The 15,426-nt window shown below is 47.4% G+C and overlaps 1 protein-coding gene across 1 annotated transcript in view; it reads right to left on the bottom strand.

Annotated features, from left to right (window-relative positions):
• LOC140409034 (coiled-coil domain-containing protein 60-like) overlaps positions 1 to 14,343 on the bottom strand; it is a 128,529-nt gene extending 114,186 nt beyond the window's left edge. Inside the window, exons 1-2 of the mRNA XM_072497072.1 lie at positions 14,248 to 14,343; positions 13,832 to 14,121 (exon numbers count right to left, since the gene is read on the bottom strand). Of these exons, the coding sequence (XP_072353173.1) occupies positions 13,832 to 14,119 (288 nt within the window). The 5' untranslated portion in view covers positions 14,120 to 14,121; positions 14,248 to 14,343. The remainder of the gene's footprint in view (positions 1 to 13,831; positions 14,122 to 14,247) is intronic.
• Between the last annotated feature and the right edge of the window lie 1,083 nt (positions 14,344 to 15,426).

The raw sequence follows: 15,426 nt of genomic DNA, 5'->3' as shown, positions 1-15,426 counted from the left end.
TTATAAATAGGAAAGGGTTCCACTGCCTGAAATCAGCAGTTGGTGTGTGATCACCAGTTGCATATCACACGCATCTGCGCGTGATACCCAGGCAGTGCCCACAACATGTACATCCTGGTGACGAATGTGATATAAAATAGTTACTTTAGAGATATTAGTTACTGTAATGTAGATATAGGCCAGTCTAATTCTGTTAGTTCACAGACAAAGGGTTTCAGAGAGCATGGCAAGGAAAGGGGGAGGGTGTCCAGTGGATGAGGAGAAAAGGATGCTGGGTAATAGGAGGCCAGAGGGAGGAATGAGAAGTGAGCCAATTAGGAGGTATGGCCTGGTCAGGAGGGGTATAAGATGACCTATGGGAATCGTGTATGTGAAACTGGATGCCATTTGAATGTGTTGGTAGAGATTTCTTTGTTCTACAGAATCACTCGATTCTGGAGACCCAGGAGGCAGCTTGCATTCTGGGTTTGTGTGAAACGAGTCAGACTTGCAAGTCAAATAAAAATAACTAATGCTATGCCTACAAATCCATCTCGAGTTTTATTGAGGCCAGACTGACGGGTAAAGAATTTATTATTTCTCACTGGCACACTCATCAGTTCCCACCACAATCAAGGCACTCCTCGGGTGAGGGATTGATCATTGGGAAACAAGTGTTACCCACTGAGGTATTGGCTAATCACACCTTTCCAGAGGCCCCACTACAATGACACCCATGCAGCAACCAGGGGCATCATTGAAAGATGCAACAGCGTACTAAAGATGCAGTTCTGATGCCTGGACCACTCCGGTGGGGCGCTCCAACATAGCCCCATGAGGGTCTCCAACATTGTGGTGGTCTGCTACATCCTGCATAACATCATGCAGCAGAGGGGAACATGCTGGAGGAGGAGAAAGAACATCAGGCCTCTTCTGCCAAGGAGGATGGCCAGGAGGACCATAGCATGGAGCCCTGGCTGGCACGTCAGGCTGCCGCACGTGAGAAAATTTAATCACCCCCCAATTTTCACACCAAGAGGCCTGGTCATCGGCAGCTCTGCCACCCTGTCCCACCTCTCCACAACCTCTCTTACCACACCCCTTCCCAATAGCCGCTGACATAGCCCACTGTTCCTTCTCCCTTCACTCCATCCCAACACCCCAGTTCCAGCTCTCCCCTCCGAGAGTCCTATCAGCATCACTAGAGGGTGTTGGCCCTGGTTTGGCGTTATGAGCGGGTCTTGTCCATGGGACAGAGGATGATGACAACTCACTGAGATGAGCTCTGGTGCTCCACATCTTTTCACAAAGTCTGACTCCAGCCTTGAGGATCACATTTCACTGCAGCCTGGGTGATCCCTGAACGTGAGGTGGCCATCCCATCTCTTCGGCCCATACATCCTTTGTGCAGGGGAGGGGAGGGGAGCGCTGCTATGGATATGGTGATGGGTCATTCACTGGCTAAACTGTCCTTAAAGGCAGCCTCACACCTCTGGCCCATCCCCTGCCACCTCTGACGGTCACCCCGGGTGGATCATCCACTGGCCTGGGGGCTCTGCCCCATGCCATTCTCCAACACACATACCCAACACCACCAACCTCACACACCCCTCCCACCCTGCACAACCAGCCCTGCCCATCGCATCCCTCACACCCGTCAGGCAGAGGATTGAGGCAGGTCACAGTTTTGGTGCAAAGGTGTTTAATAGTGACTATTTAGAGTATTGTGTCCTGACCCCTACCTCTAACCTATGTGCTGCACCCATGCCAACCTAACTGGTGTCTTCTTTATTATATGTGGCCTACTGCTCCTTCTATGTGTGAACCCAGACAGTATATCTGATGTGAAGGTGGCCTGCTGCCCACCTCGCCCTGTGACCTGAGGTGCCTTTGGTGACCAACTTCTGGAGGACCTTGACCTGGATGGGCCCGGCTGACTTTCAGGTGTCAAAGGTGATGTGCCACTCTGCTCTGTCTGATGCCCATCAGATGTGCCAGTGTCAGGTGGGAGGGAAGCACTGGAATGTTCCAGTAAGGAACACTCTCCTCCCCTATGAGGGGCACCGGCACCAGCCCCATCACTTCCACCTCTCTCGGGGTGCACAATGGCCCCCGGGCTACTTCATGGGATGGAGGGGAGAGCGGAGTGAGCTCCAGACATTCCACCATCACCTGGTGCTGCCAGCCTTGGAGGTCCACTCTCGTCTCAACTAAAGTTTCGATGTCCTCAGCCATGGAGTAGTGGAACTAGGTTGTGTCCCTCAGTGAGTGAGACGTGTCCCTCACTGATGTCCCTCTGGCACTGTGCCTGGCCCAGGTCAGTCAGCACCTTGCCAATGCTCGCGACACCCTTAGCCATGACCCTTTGTGACTGGGCTAAGCTCTGGAACGCTGCAGCAATGTCCATGTGGGCCTGGTACATGGCTGCCTGTGACTGGGCTCCCTCTCCTGAGCCTCGGCCATCGATCGCAGAGTGTGCTCCAAGCCTTGGATGTTATCCAAGGCTTCCACCGTGGTCGCCACTCGTCCAATGGATGCCTGGGTACCATGCATTGTCTGCACCGTCATGTGCGCCGGAGACGGTTGGACTCCTCCAACTATGCCTGCAGGCACTGGAAGGTTACTGTCGCTCCCTCCTGTAGACCCTGGCTCTGTGTCTGCACCTCTACCAGTGATGGGATCATCCTTTCCAGAATGCTACACCTGTCTGGACTACAGCTATTCTTGGGATAGGGCAGCCCGCTGACTGCCCGCTCCTTCGGGGATTCCTACTTCCACCTGATGTGCTGTGGCATGTGTGACGTGTGCACCATATGGTGACCCAGGAGCCTCTTCACTAATATGACCTAGCGAGGTGATCGTCTCTGGGATGGTGGAAGGCGCAGGCGAATGCAGTGCCAGGATGTCAGTGTGGCCCCCGGATCGGCCCTCTGGTGTGTGCTGGGGTAGCGGCCGGGGGCGGTAGAGCTTCGTCTGTTGGTGATCCTGCAAGGCAAAAGACAAGACACATGGTGAGAACTTGGGAAGCAGGGACATCACTTTGCACTAGGGGCTCACTTGGTTGTCCCATTTCCACCTCCACCTGGGAGATAGCCCTCTCCTCCACCTCCCCGGGTAGCTCCATCAGCCTCTGCTCAGCGGAGGTGAGAGCCTGCAGGTCTGGTACACCCGCTCCGGACTTTTCCCGCTCCCTTCTGTTGTGAGACATCTTTTCCTTGGGGCACAAAGGACATGGTGAGTTACACAGGGGGTCTGTAGCTGGTAGCATGTGTGTAAGGCACCTGGCCAGAGAGGAACATACAGGTGTTGGGGTGTGGTGCAGGATGGGATGTGAAGCTGATGCAAGCAGATGGGTTTTGATTAGTCTCAGGTGGTGGTAGTGGTGGTGGTGGTTGTGGGGGGTACACAGAGGTGGTGACTCACCCGAACTGACCTAAGGAGGTCATTCATCTTTTTGTGGCACTGCAGGCCAGTCCGCCTGGTGAGGCCCACAGTGCTCGCCACCTCTGTCCAGGCTCGATTGACATTGACGGGCAGCAGCCTCCTCACCACCCTGGGGAAGAGGGTGTCCCGCCTCACCTCCACCGCATCGATCATCTGATCGAGTTTTCCAACTGCGAATCTTGGTGCTCCTCTCAGTGGGGCCATCTTCTTGGCTGGAATGAGAGTGTGGGGGCTGGAATGAGAGTGTGTGGGGAGTGCTTCTAAGCAGCTTGTCTGGTTCCCCAGTGCCAATTCCGGCCCCAACGAATCCAACATCGGCAGCAATGAGCATTGCTCTAGATTCACGTGGGCAGATTGCTGGTTTATTAGCGTGTCCTTAATTGCTCCGGAACTAGCAGCCCCAACGGAAATGGGAACCGCACACAATACAGTCCCAGCATCAACACTTATTTCTCAAATGGAAAATTCTGCCCAATAGCTTTACAATTATCAGTTAATAAGTTCTTAAACAAAAGGGGAAACCTAAACCCACTATCTATGCCTGCTAAAAACTGCCTGCTACTAATCCCAATTAAGCAATCCAGTTCAAATGTCTCTTATAAATAAATAAAGCTAGCTTTATATACTGCTTAGTTGTGTAGACCTTTGGAGAGAGTTCCTTTCAGGAGCCGATTCAGTACACTTCTGCTCAACTAAACAGCATTTGGCAAAACCGTGATTCAACTTAAACTCCTTCTGCCTTGTCAGACTCAAATCTGATGGCAAATTGCAAAACTACAGACAAACCTGGCTCCTCCCATTAATTACATAATCTCTATCCCATTAAGATGTCACATGACTGGCTTACCTAGGACAAAATACAACCCCTCATAAATTACCTACTCTCCAGGAAATCTCCAGGAATCACAATGTTCCATCAGCCCTCTGTATGTAAACAAGTAAATGATTAGAATCGATCATTACCTCACCTTTTATGACTTCTTAATTACAGCTTTAGCAGACACACAGTCTGGATACCTTACCCTACATTGTTTAATAATATTGCTGCAACAAATAAATACCCAAATTCAGGCTGTTAAAAATATTACTGCAACAGATATAAAAATATAAAATATATACCAATTTCTTACACGATATACCCATTCTTAAAATATAAGTATATTGTTCAACATGGATATTACACATTTACTTAAAGACATAAAAATGTGAGGAGAAAAAAAACATGCGCAGTGATACTTTGAAAGAAGAAAGCATCCCTAATTATATATAGCAATATGTTAGCTGCAAAGCTGTCAAGCCCAATTGCAATTTGAATGACTGGCATCTCTCCCGGACTGTTACTCTTTGACCAACTATTCAAAGATGTACTGCTTTCCCTTCACTGTCTGTCCCATGCTGACAGGAAGGGTTACATTAGGTAATTTGGACATTTTGAATTCTCCCTCTGTATACTCCAACAGGCATCAGAATGTGGTGACTGTCATAATATGCACTCATGCACATAATGAGGTAAAGACAGGCAATGGCAGACACCCAGGTTAGCCAATCAACACACAGGACAGAACACAACCAATCACCAGAGAGGGGCTTCCTACTATAAAACACACAAGGTATCAGCACTCCGCCTCTTTCCACTGGTGACAACTGTAGTGACAGTCAGGGTATATATATCATTTAGCACCTTCTACACGTGGCTCAGAGCTAGTCTGGTCTAGTTAGTTAGAGTTAGCACACTTAGAGTAGTAGTGTCAACCCACAGCAAGCTGTGTGCATTGTTACAGAAGTTCAATAAATCGTATTGAACCAACGTCTAAGTTTGGTGTCTGCCTTCCAGTACAACTGCATCCAATTGCAGTCCGTGTTACACCAGGGTGAATAACACGACAGCGACTAGGGGTTTTTCACAGTAACTTCAATGCAGTGTTAATGAATGCCTACTTGTGACAATAAAGATTATAATTATTAAAGGTTGCAGCCAAGCCTAACATAGAAAGAGAATACTGAGAAGCTGGGATTGTAGTCGTTCCAGTGAAGAAGGCCAAGGGAGATTAAATAGAAGTGTTCAGTGTCATGAATGGTTTTGAGAACCATTTTCTCATTGTGTGCTTACCTTGAAAATGTCATTAGAATAGGTGAGTTTGATATCAGGAGGGGATTCCTGTGCACAATTGCCATAATATTGTCAACAGTTGAGGAGTTCAGTGTTTTTCAAACTTTTTTCCCCCGTATGAGAAATGAGCATTTTATGTTGTTTTTACATGTATAACTCTGGTTCACAATTAAGATGTCAACAATAGGGCCTGATGGGAAAATAAGATGTCAAGTGGAGTTCTGTGTAAGCTACAGTGAGCAAATTGTTGTAACTATGTACAGGACTGACCTTCGGGAAGGAACGGGATGTACAATAACAGGACGCAGGTGCAAGCAGGGGGCCTCATTCTTATCTTTTAATTGACGGTCCAAGGATGTACCAGAAGTTAACAGAAACCACTAAGCAAGGGGAAGACAAAATGAACATAACAAGTCCAAATAAGGAATCACTGATAAGGAAACTGCTCTTTTTGTATAATACAGGTGATGCTGTATGAATTCTGTGTGTCTGCTATTGCTTACCGGCGGCACCTGTTCTTGCAAGATCGACTGAAATAAATACTTCTTCAGAATTTGACTAAGTGTAAATTATTATCAAGTGAGCGGTGTTTCTCGCAATTGGGGGCTCGTCCGGGATCATCTTCATTGATCAAGGGGGGCGGCTCAAGAGGAACCGAGAAGATGCGTCCCGTTATTTAAACGGTCTCGTACTTCGTTTTGAGTATCACCCACGGTCAACTGAACACGTTCCTAGGGTAGTCATTCTGAAGAAGCACGTAACGGATTATAGTGGCAGGCAGAACCATGGAAGTGAAAGTCAGGCAACTCTGTGCACTGAGCAAGGTAAGAAAAACGACTTTTAAGTATTACCTTGTTGACTTGAGTTCGTATCTAGACATCCGTAAGGGCGGATTGATGATATAAGGACTCTGGAGTTTATATCTAGACATCTGTATAAGTGTATGCGCGGATTGATGATATAAGTACTTTCAAAATTGTGATTGTTTTGACGGACCAGTCATAACTAGACACTTTACTTAGAAATAAGTGAAAGCTGCTTACATTACAATGGGAAGTAAAAACTCGAAACAAGGAGACGGCGCCGATAAGAAATCCCTAAGAATATCCCACCAGAAAGTCCAGTGGGTCGGATGTTAGTGAATTGGGATTTTGAGAGTTGTACAAAAAAATAAGGACAGGAAAACAATGATAACATTTTGTTGCTTCATATGGATAAAAGAAGCAATCCGTAAACCCTCAGTCTTTTGGCCGAAATACGGTTCGGACGAAGATTGGGTGTGCCAAATTTTGAATACATATGTCACTGATAAAAGACCCTGTTCCGATAAAGAAGTTACGCGAGTTGTTGGCTTCCCAGCAGGAACGCCACCCGAATATATCCATTAATCCCACAGGGCGAAGACGTTCCCACAGCCCCTCTTAGACAATGGGACGTCCTAGATAATTTGCCACCCCCCTATAAGAAAAAGACAAACGACGATGACTCGTCAAATGACCAACAAATGAATAAAGGCAAATCAGAGAAAGTCCCTGAAAAAGAAGGAGAGAATAAAATGCAATTAAGATCCGCGAAAGGGCAGGGAGAGGAACCAGAAATAACAAAAATGAACCCCCTTCGGGAAGTCCCTATTGGAGATGGAGATGTAGGATTTGTAAATTCTCCTTTAAATTCAGGAGAAGTCAGAGCATTCAAAAAAGAAATGAAGACGTTAATGGAAGACCCCTTAGGACTGGCGGAACAATTCGATCAGTTCTTAGGTCCTAATATATACACATGGACCGAATTAATGTCCATTATGAGTATCCTATTCACAGGGGAAGAAAGGGGTATGGTTAGAAGAGCAGGCATGAGAAAGTGGGAGAATAGTCACCCGCCAGGGGTAAACGCACCACCAGCAGAAGAAAAGTACCCCAATCAAGACACACAATGGAACCATCAGGTAGGGGGCCATAGAGATCACATGAAAGATCTGAGAAATATTATCGTTGAAGGCATAAGGGAAGCAGTGCCCAAGGTACATAATCTAAATAAAGCCTTCAAAATTAGACAGGAAGGGACGGAAACCCCCTCAGCGTTCTTAGAGCGACTTCAGGAATCAGTAAGGAAGTATTCTGGACTAGACCCTAACGACCCAGTAGGACAGGGACTACTGAAGGTCCACTTTGGGACCAAATCCTGGCCTGACATACATAAAACGTTACAGAAAATAGAGGATTGGAATGAGAAATCTCTAGATGAATTACTGAGAGAAGCACAGAAGGTATTTGTAAGACGGGAGGATGTGAAGGAAAAACAGAAAACAAAAATGATGGTTGCAACTGTAAATGAGGTAGTGAGCAAACAGGGACAGGCGGGTATAGGAGAACCAAGAAGAGGGTATCAGGATGTAGGATTCAGAGGAAGAGGATGTGGCAGAGGGAGTCAGGGAAGACGAGGACGATACAAAAATAGTCAACCGGCAGGGTGTTTTAACTGCGGGAGAATGGGTCAGAGAGAGAAAGAGACAGAGAGAGACAGAGAGAGAGAGAGAGATAGGCAGACAGAGAGAGAGAGAGCGAGATACAGAGACAGAGAGAGAGAAGAGAGAGAGACAGAGACTGAGAGAGACAGAGAGAGAGAGAGACAGAGAGACAGAGAGACAGAGAGAGAGAGAGAGAGAGAGACAGAGAGAGAGAGACAGAGAGAGAGAGACAGAGACAGAGATACAGAGAGAGAGACCGAAAGAGACAGAGACAGAGAGAGAGAACAGAGAGAGAGAGAGAGACAGGCAGAGAGAGAGAGATACAGAGACAGATGAGAAGAGAGAAGAGAGACAGAGAGAGACAGAGACTGAGAGAGATACAGAGAGAGAGATACAGAGAGAGAGATACAGAGAGAGAGAGAGAGACAGAGAGAGAGAGACAGAGAGAGAGAGACAGAGAGAGAGAGACAGAGAGAGAGAGACAGAGAGATACAGAGACAGAGAGATACAGAGACAGAGAGATACAGAGACAGAGGACAGAGAGACAGAGAGAGACAGAGAGAGAGAGAGAGAGACAGGCAGACAGAGAGAGAGAGAGATACAGAGACAGAGAGAGAGAGAGAGAAGAGAGACAGAGAGAGAGACCGAAAGAGACAGAGACAGAGACAGAGAGAGACAGGCAGAGAGAGAGAGATACAGAGACAGAGAGAGAGAAGAGAGACAGAGAGAGACAGAGACAGTGAGAGATACAGAGAGAGAGATACAGAGAGAGAGAGACAGAGAGAGAGAGACAGAGAGAGAGAGAGACAGAGAGACAGAGAGAGAGACAGAAATAGACAGAGACAGAGAGATACAGAGACAGAGAGAGAGGACAGAGAGACAGGGAGAGAGAGAGAGACAGGCAGACAGAGAGAGAGAGAGAGAGAGATACAGAGACAGAGAGAGAGAAGAGAGACAGAGAGAGACAGAGACTGAGAGAGATACACAGAGAGAGAGACAGAGAGAGAGACAGAGAGAGAGACAGAGAGAGAGACAGAGAGAGAGACAGAGAGAGTGACAGAGACAGAGAGATACAGAGACAGAGAGAGAGACACAGAGAGAGACAGAGACAGAGAGATACAGAGAGACAGAGAGAGACAGAGAGAGAGACAGGCAGAGCGAGAGATACAGAGAGAGAGACAGGCAGAGAGAGAGATACAGAGAGAGACAGACAGAGAGATACAGAGAGACAGAGAGAGAGAACAGAGAGAGAGAGAGAGAGATACAGAGAGACAGAGAGAGAGAGATACAGAGAACAGAGAGAGAGAGACAGAGAGATACAGAAAGAGAGAGAGAGAGAGAGAGACAGAGACTGAGAGATATACACAGAGAGAGAGACAGGCAGAGAGAGAGAAATACAGAGACAGTGAGAGAGAACAGAGAGACAGACAGAGACAGAGAATCAGAGACAGAGAGAACAGAGAGACAGAGAGAGACAGCGAGAGAAAGACAGAGAGAGAGATAGAGAGAGAGACAGGCAGAGAGAGAGAGATACAGAGAGAGACAGACAGAGAGATACAGAGAGATACAGAGAGAGAGAGAGAGAGAAAGAGAGAGACAGAGAGAGAGACAGAGAGAGAGACAGAGAGAGAGACAGAGAGAGAGTCAGAGAGAGAGAGAGATACAGAGACAGAGAGATACAGAGAGAGACAGACAGAGAGATACAGACAGAGAAAGAGACAGAGAGAGACAGATACAGAGAACAGAGAGAGAGAGAGAGAGAGACAGAGAGAGACAGAGAGAGAAAGAGACAGAGAGAGAGAGAGACAGAGAACAGAGAGAGAGAGAGACAGAGAGATACAGAGAGAGAGACAGAGACTGAAAGAGATACAGAGAGAGAGAGATACAGAGACAGAGAGAGAGAACAGAGAGAGAGAGAGAGGCAGAGAGAGACAGAGACTGAGAGAGACACAGAGAGAGAGAGACAGAGAGAGACAGAGACAGCGAGATAGAAAGAGAGAGAGAGAGACAGAGAGAGAAAGAGAGACAGAGAGATACAGAGACAGAGAACAGAGAGACAGAGACAGAGAACAGAGAGACAGAGACAGAGAGATACAGAGATACAGAGAGAGAAAGAGACAGAGAGGCAGAGGGAGGCAGAGAGAGAGATACAGAGAGAGAGAGAGAGAGAGACAGACAGAGAAGACTGCAACATGCCTGGAGTCACTGTTTCAATACAGAGAGAGAGAGACAGTTTGTTACAGAGAAGGCTGCAAATACTGAACTACCACCCGTGGGAAGGCTTAAATACGTGTTAGTCCTGGTAGACCACCTTACGGGTTGGGTAGAAGCTTACCCTACAACCACCCCCACCGCAGGCGGAGTCTCTAAAATCATTCTGGAGCAAATAATTCCCCGATACGGGTTGGTAGAAAATATAGACTCAGACAGGGGAAGTCACTTTACCTCTAAGGTTTTACAAGAAACCATGAGAAGTTTGGAGATAAATTGGGACTTTCACACTCCTTGGCACCCCCCCTCGTCAGGACGGGTGGAAAGGATGAATCAAACTCTTAAAAATCATTTGTCAAAAATAATACTAGAAACTATGCTCCCCTGGACAAAATGCTTACCGATAGCCCTTCTAAGAATCCGAACGGCTCCAAGAAAAGATTTGGGGTTGTCCCCATACGAAATGTTGTTCGGATTGCCATACCTTGGAACAATGGGAGAATTGCCCATTGCAGAATGTAAAGATATCTATGTGAAGAAATATATACTGGCACTGTCTTCCTCATTATCATTCCTCAGGAGACAAGGACTGCTAGCGCAGACACCTCCCCTTGAATTCGCAGTCCACAAATTTAAACCAGGAGATTGGGTACTGGTGAAATGGTGGAAGGAAACCAAGCTTCAACCCACTTGGGACGGGCAGTTCCTGGTCTTGTTAACCACAGAGACTGCCATACGAACCGCGGAAAAAGGTTGGACTCATTACAGCAGAACGAAGGGACCCGTGAAATCACCACCTGAACAGGAACAATGGCATGTGGAGGACACTGAGGAACCATTAAAGATAAGGTTGAAAAGACACTGAATCCTAAACTATTCAATAATATGACGAAACTACAGCTAAAATGGACTATACAATGTCTAATAATATTAATAATGTGGGAGGACGGAAACGGTTGTTTGGTTACATTGACAATCTCAGAAAGTCAGTACCCTCAGGTAATACGGACTGATCTATGCACCCTCATAGACTGCGAGTCAGCGGGGAATGGAAAGGAATTTAGGGTGGAGGTTCTTGATTACCGAGGGGGGGAAGCATTGTTCACTAAGAAATGAGTTATTCGGGGTAAAAATGAGAAATAGCGAGACAAAATGCTGCTTCCGTATCTCAATAGACCAGGGGGCAACTCCCACTAATGGAACTAGGAACGACAAGGAGGAGGAAGAACAGGGAGTAAAAATAATTGAAGTAAAAGATTTAGAGAAAGCCTTTGAGATAGAAACCGGCTATGAGGAACAGAAGGCGTGGATTGAGTGGGTGAGGTATTCGGCCCAGACGCTGAAGAAAGACAATTGTTATGTTTGCGCATCAGGTAGACCACAGGCCCATCTGGAGCCCTTTCCAATGGGGTGGAAAGAAAATAGAGGGAGCATGGAATGCATGATGGCCTTGTACCAAGGTGAGACAGCCTGGGGCAACAAGACCTGCACTGCCGTATCTCTGATGTTTCCTCCTGTTAAGCAGAAACAATCAGCAAACCCTCCCTCATTCTTGGTTACCGTGACGCATCATAAATCATGTATAAGTCGTTCTGATACGGGGCTAAGTAAAGATATGGGAGAACTCAAGACTTGTATTGAGACTAAGAACGTGACCATTCAGGGCAATTACTCATCACTAAAAATACCACGTGCGGATATATGGTGGTATTGCGGAGGAAAGATCCTAAGACCCACTCTACTTCCCCAGTGGAAAGGGACATGCGCATTAGTTCAGCTCGCCATACCGTTCAATATAGCCTATGAAAGACGAGAGGAGAAGGGGAGTGTAAAAGGGGAACGATCTAAATGGGGCATACCCACCTCATTTGTTGACAGGATTTACCTGGACCCCGTTGGCATCCCCACAGGAGTACCAGATGAGTTCAAAGCCCGAAATCAGATTGCAGCTGGGTTCGAGTCCCTCTTCTGGTGGGTTACGATCAATAAGAATGTGGATTGGATAAACTATATATACTATAATCAACAGAGGTTCATCAATTATACCAGGGACGCCGTAAAGGGTATAGCAGAATGACTGGACACAACCAGTAGAATGGCCTGGGAGAATAGGTTGGCTCTGGATATGATTTTGGCAGAGAAAGGTGGTGTATTCGTTATGCTCAAGGGACAGTGTTGCACGTTTATCCCCAACAACACGGCACCCGACGGATCGATTACCCGTGCACTACAAGGGTTAACCACTCTGGCTGAGGAAATGGCAGACAACTCAGGGGCAGACACATCCATGACTGGGTGGCTTGAATCAATGTTTGGGAGATGGAAAGTATCCATCCTCACCTCCATCATCGTGGTGATAGGAGCATTGGCGGCAATAGGCTGTTGCATCATTCCGTGCGTACGAGGCTTGGTGCAGAGGCTCATCGAAACAGCCTTGACCAAGCAGATGCCATTACCCCTGGGTAAGGGAGGCCAGGAAACAATTTGCCTACTAGAAAGAGGGAAGACTGAAGGAGAGGACGACCCCATAGAAAGAGAGGTTGAGAGGATGTTGGACAATTTTGGGGTAGGCTAGAAGGGGCGACATAGTGTAAAATGCAACAAGAGTAAAAAGAAAAAAAGGGGGAATTATGAGAAATGAGCATTTTATGTTGTTTTTACATGTGGTTCACAATTAAGATGTCAAGATATGGTGTACGGGCCGGAGAGTGGAGCTGAGTCCACAAAGATCAGCCATGATCTCATTAAATGGCGGAGCAGGCTCGAGGGGCCAGATGGCCTACTCCTGATCCTAGTTCTTATGTAACAATAGGGCCTGATGGGAAAATAAGATGTCAAGTGGAGTTCTGTGTAAGCTACAGTGAGCAAATTGTTGTAACTATGTACAGGACTGACCTTCGGGAAGGAACGGGATGTACAATAACAGGACGCAGGTGCAAGCAGGGGGCCTCATTCTTATCTTTTAATTGACGGTCCAAGGATGTACCAGAAGTTAACAGAAACCACTAAGCAAGGGGGAAGACAAAATGAACATAACAAGTCCAAATAAGGAATCACTGATAAGGAAACTGCTCTTTTTGTATATAACAGGTGATGCTGCATGAATTCTGTGTGTCTGCTATTGCTTACCGGCGGCACCCGTTCTTGCAAGATCGATTGAAATAAATACTTCTTCAGAATTTGACTAAGTGTAAATTATTATCAAGTGAGCGGTGTTTCTCACACCCGGGACCCACTTTTACCAACCGGCTGACCTTGTGGACCTATGCAGGCCGATATTCGTGATTTAACGCCCAAAGCAGGGACGTAAAGGGCGCATGGCTTCAATGTATGTGTCAGGCGCGAGACCTGCTCTCTGCCACTGCTTCTGGTGAGAAGACTCCCACCGTTTGTGTTTAAAGGTCGGTCGCGACCGGCATTCTCAATTTAAAAGCCAGCCCGGCCGTCGGGCGCTTCTCCCGCGATCAGGGTCGCTGTGACTGGTCGTTCCGCAACCCTCCCGGAGTTAGATTAAACTCTGCTCTAGTTAATTTTGAGAGTGTTTGGGGCTGAGTTTGGTTCCTTTAGAAGTATACGTGTGTGTGTTGACTGCACTCAGTGGGTATGAAGCCTCTGATCCTGACCTGATCAAGCTGCCCCAGTGAATGCAAGATGAGCTGCCTGGGCTCCAGGTGAAGGGGCTGACCGATTGCCTGATAGGGTTTCCAGCAGACTGAGCGGTAACCCTGCTGGCTCAGCTGATCCTGCCTCCGGCGGTAATTCTCACGGAAGATCTGCTGTCTGCTGGGCTCGCAGGGGCTGTAGACGGTCAGACTCCGGGCCTTCACCTTCAGTCCTTTTGACGGAGGAAAGGGCAGAGGTTTTATCACCACAAAAGTCCGCGGCTCCAGGACTTTGCTGCCTGTGGGCATGGCTGAGAAGGGATTTAAAAACAAGTTTTTTAAGTTATTAAAAGTTTCCCAAAAAGTTTTGAAACGGTTCTAAAAAGTTTACTTTTTTGCAATTTCCAACTATAATTCTTAAAAACAATCTTCCAAACCTGCTGTGATTCCGTGTAAAGTAATTCAAGAGCTGTTTCTGTCTCAGCTGCTTGTTTAGTTACCCTGGGTGACAAGCCACAGCTCGGCACTCTCCATTCCAACAAATAGGGGGGGAAATCTTCTCACTGTTCACTTCAATCCATCAAAGACGATATATTTTCCACTATTTATTTGAATTCTTAAGGAAAACTCATTAAATGTGATATGTATAAAATCATCACATCTATTTTCTTATTAATTAAGCCAATTGAAAATGTGGTTGACTTAGCTTGTACCCCTCCTGAAAATGTGGTGCAGTCTCCATTTGCAGACTTGCATCCAAATGGGGGAGGTTTTGGGTTGTGAGTAGGGCTAGATGGAACTGTGCACCATTGACTCAGCAGGTCAGGAAGCATCTGTGGAGAGAGAAACAAAGGGGGCCGGATTCTCCAATCGCCGACACCGAAATCGCGTCGGCTGGAGAATCCCTGTTTGCGCCGAAATCAGGGACGGTGTCGCTTTTGCGATGCTCCGCCCCCTAAAAAACACCGTGCTCTTCGACTACACTGCATGCCATCGGGTCAGCTTCAGGACCTCCCCCGATGCCCAGCCTCCAATGGGCCGAGTTCCTGACATCACGGAACACTTATGGTATTTTTTTCCGTTGATGCCGGGTGGCGGCTGCGGACTGTTTCCAGCCCTGTCACAGTTGGGGGAGCCATGCCGCTGGCCAGGGGTGCTTCGGTGAGGGCTGGGGGGATTGGTGGGGGGGTGATCCGGGGGGTGGGGGATTACTGGGGGTCAATGATCTTTCACCAGAGTGGTCTTTTTGGAAAGTTAAAAAGGGAGGAGAAAGGGAAGATGTGCCTGGTGATGGCAACTGTTGATGTGTTGTTGAATGTGCAGTCTGGTAGTGGCTGGACAAATTCATAGAATCGTAGAGCCCCTGCAGTGCACAAAGAGACCATTTGGTCATCAAGTCCAAGCAATTGGGACTAGCATATTGGTAAAAACTGGGCGGCATTGACAAGTAGGGCCAAAAGGGCCTATTTTCATGCTGTAAACTTCTATGACTCTAAGTCAGCATGGTAGCATAGTGGTTAGCACAGTTGCTTAACAGCTCCAGGGTCCCAGGTTCGATTCCCAGCTTGAGTCACTGTGTGGAGTCTGCACGTTCTCCCCGTGTCTGCGTGGGTTTC

The sequence above is a fragment of the Scyliorhinus torazame genome, chromosome 1 (assembly GCF_047496885.1).
Source record: "Scyliorhinus torazame isolate Kashiwa2021f chromosome 1, sScyTor2.1, whole genome shotgun sequence".
In the NCBI taxonomy this organism is placed as follows: Eukaryota; Metazoa; Chordata; class Chondrichthyes; order Carcharhiniformes; family Scyliorhinidae; genus Scyliorhinus; species Scyliorhinus torazame.
This window is presented reverse-complemented; position numbering and strand designations above follow the sequence as displayed.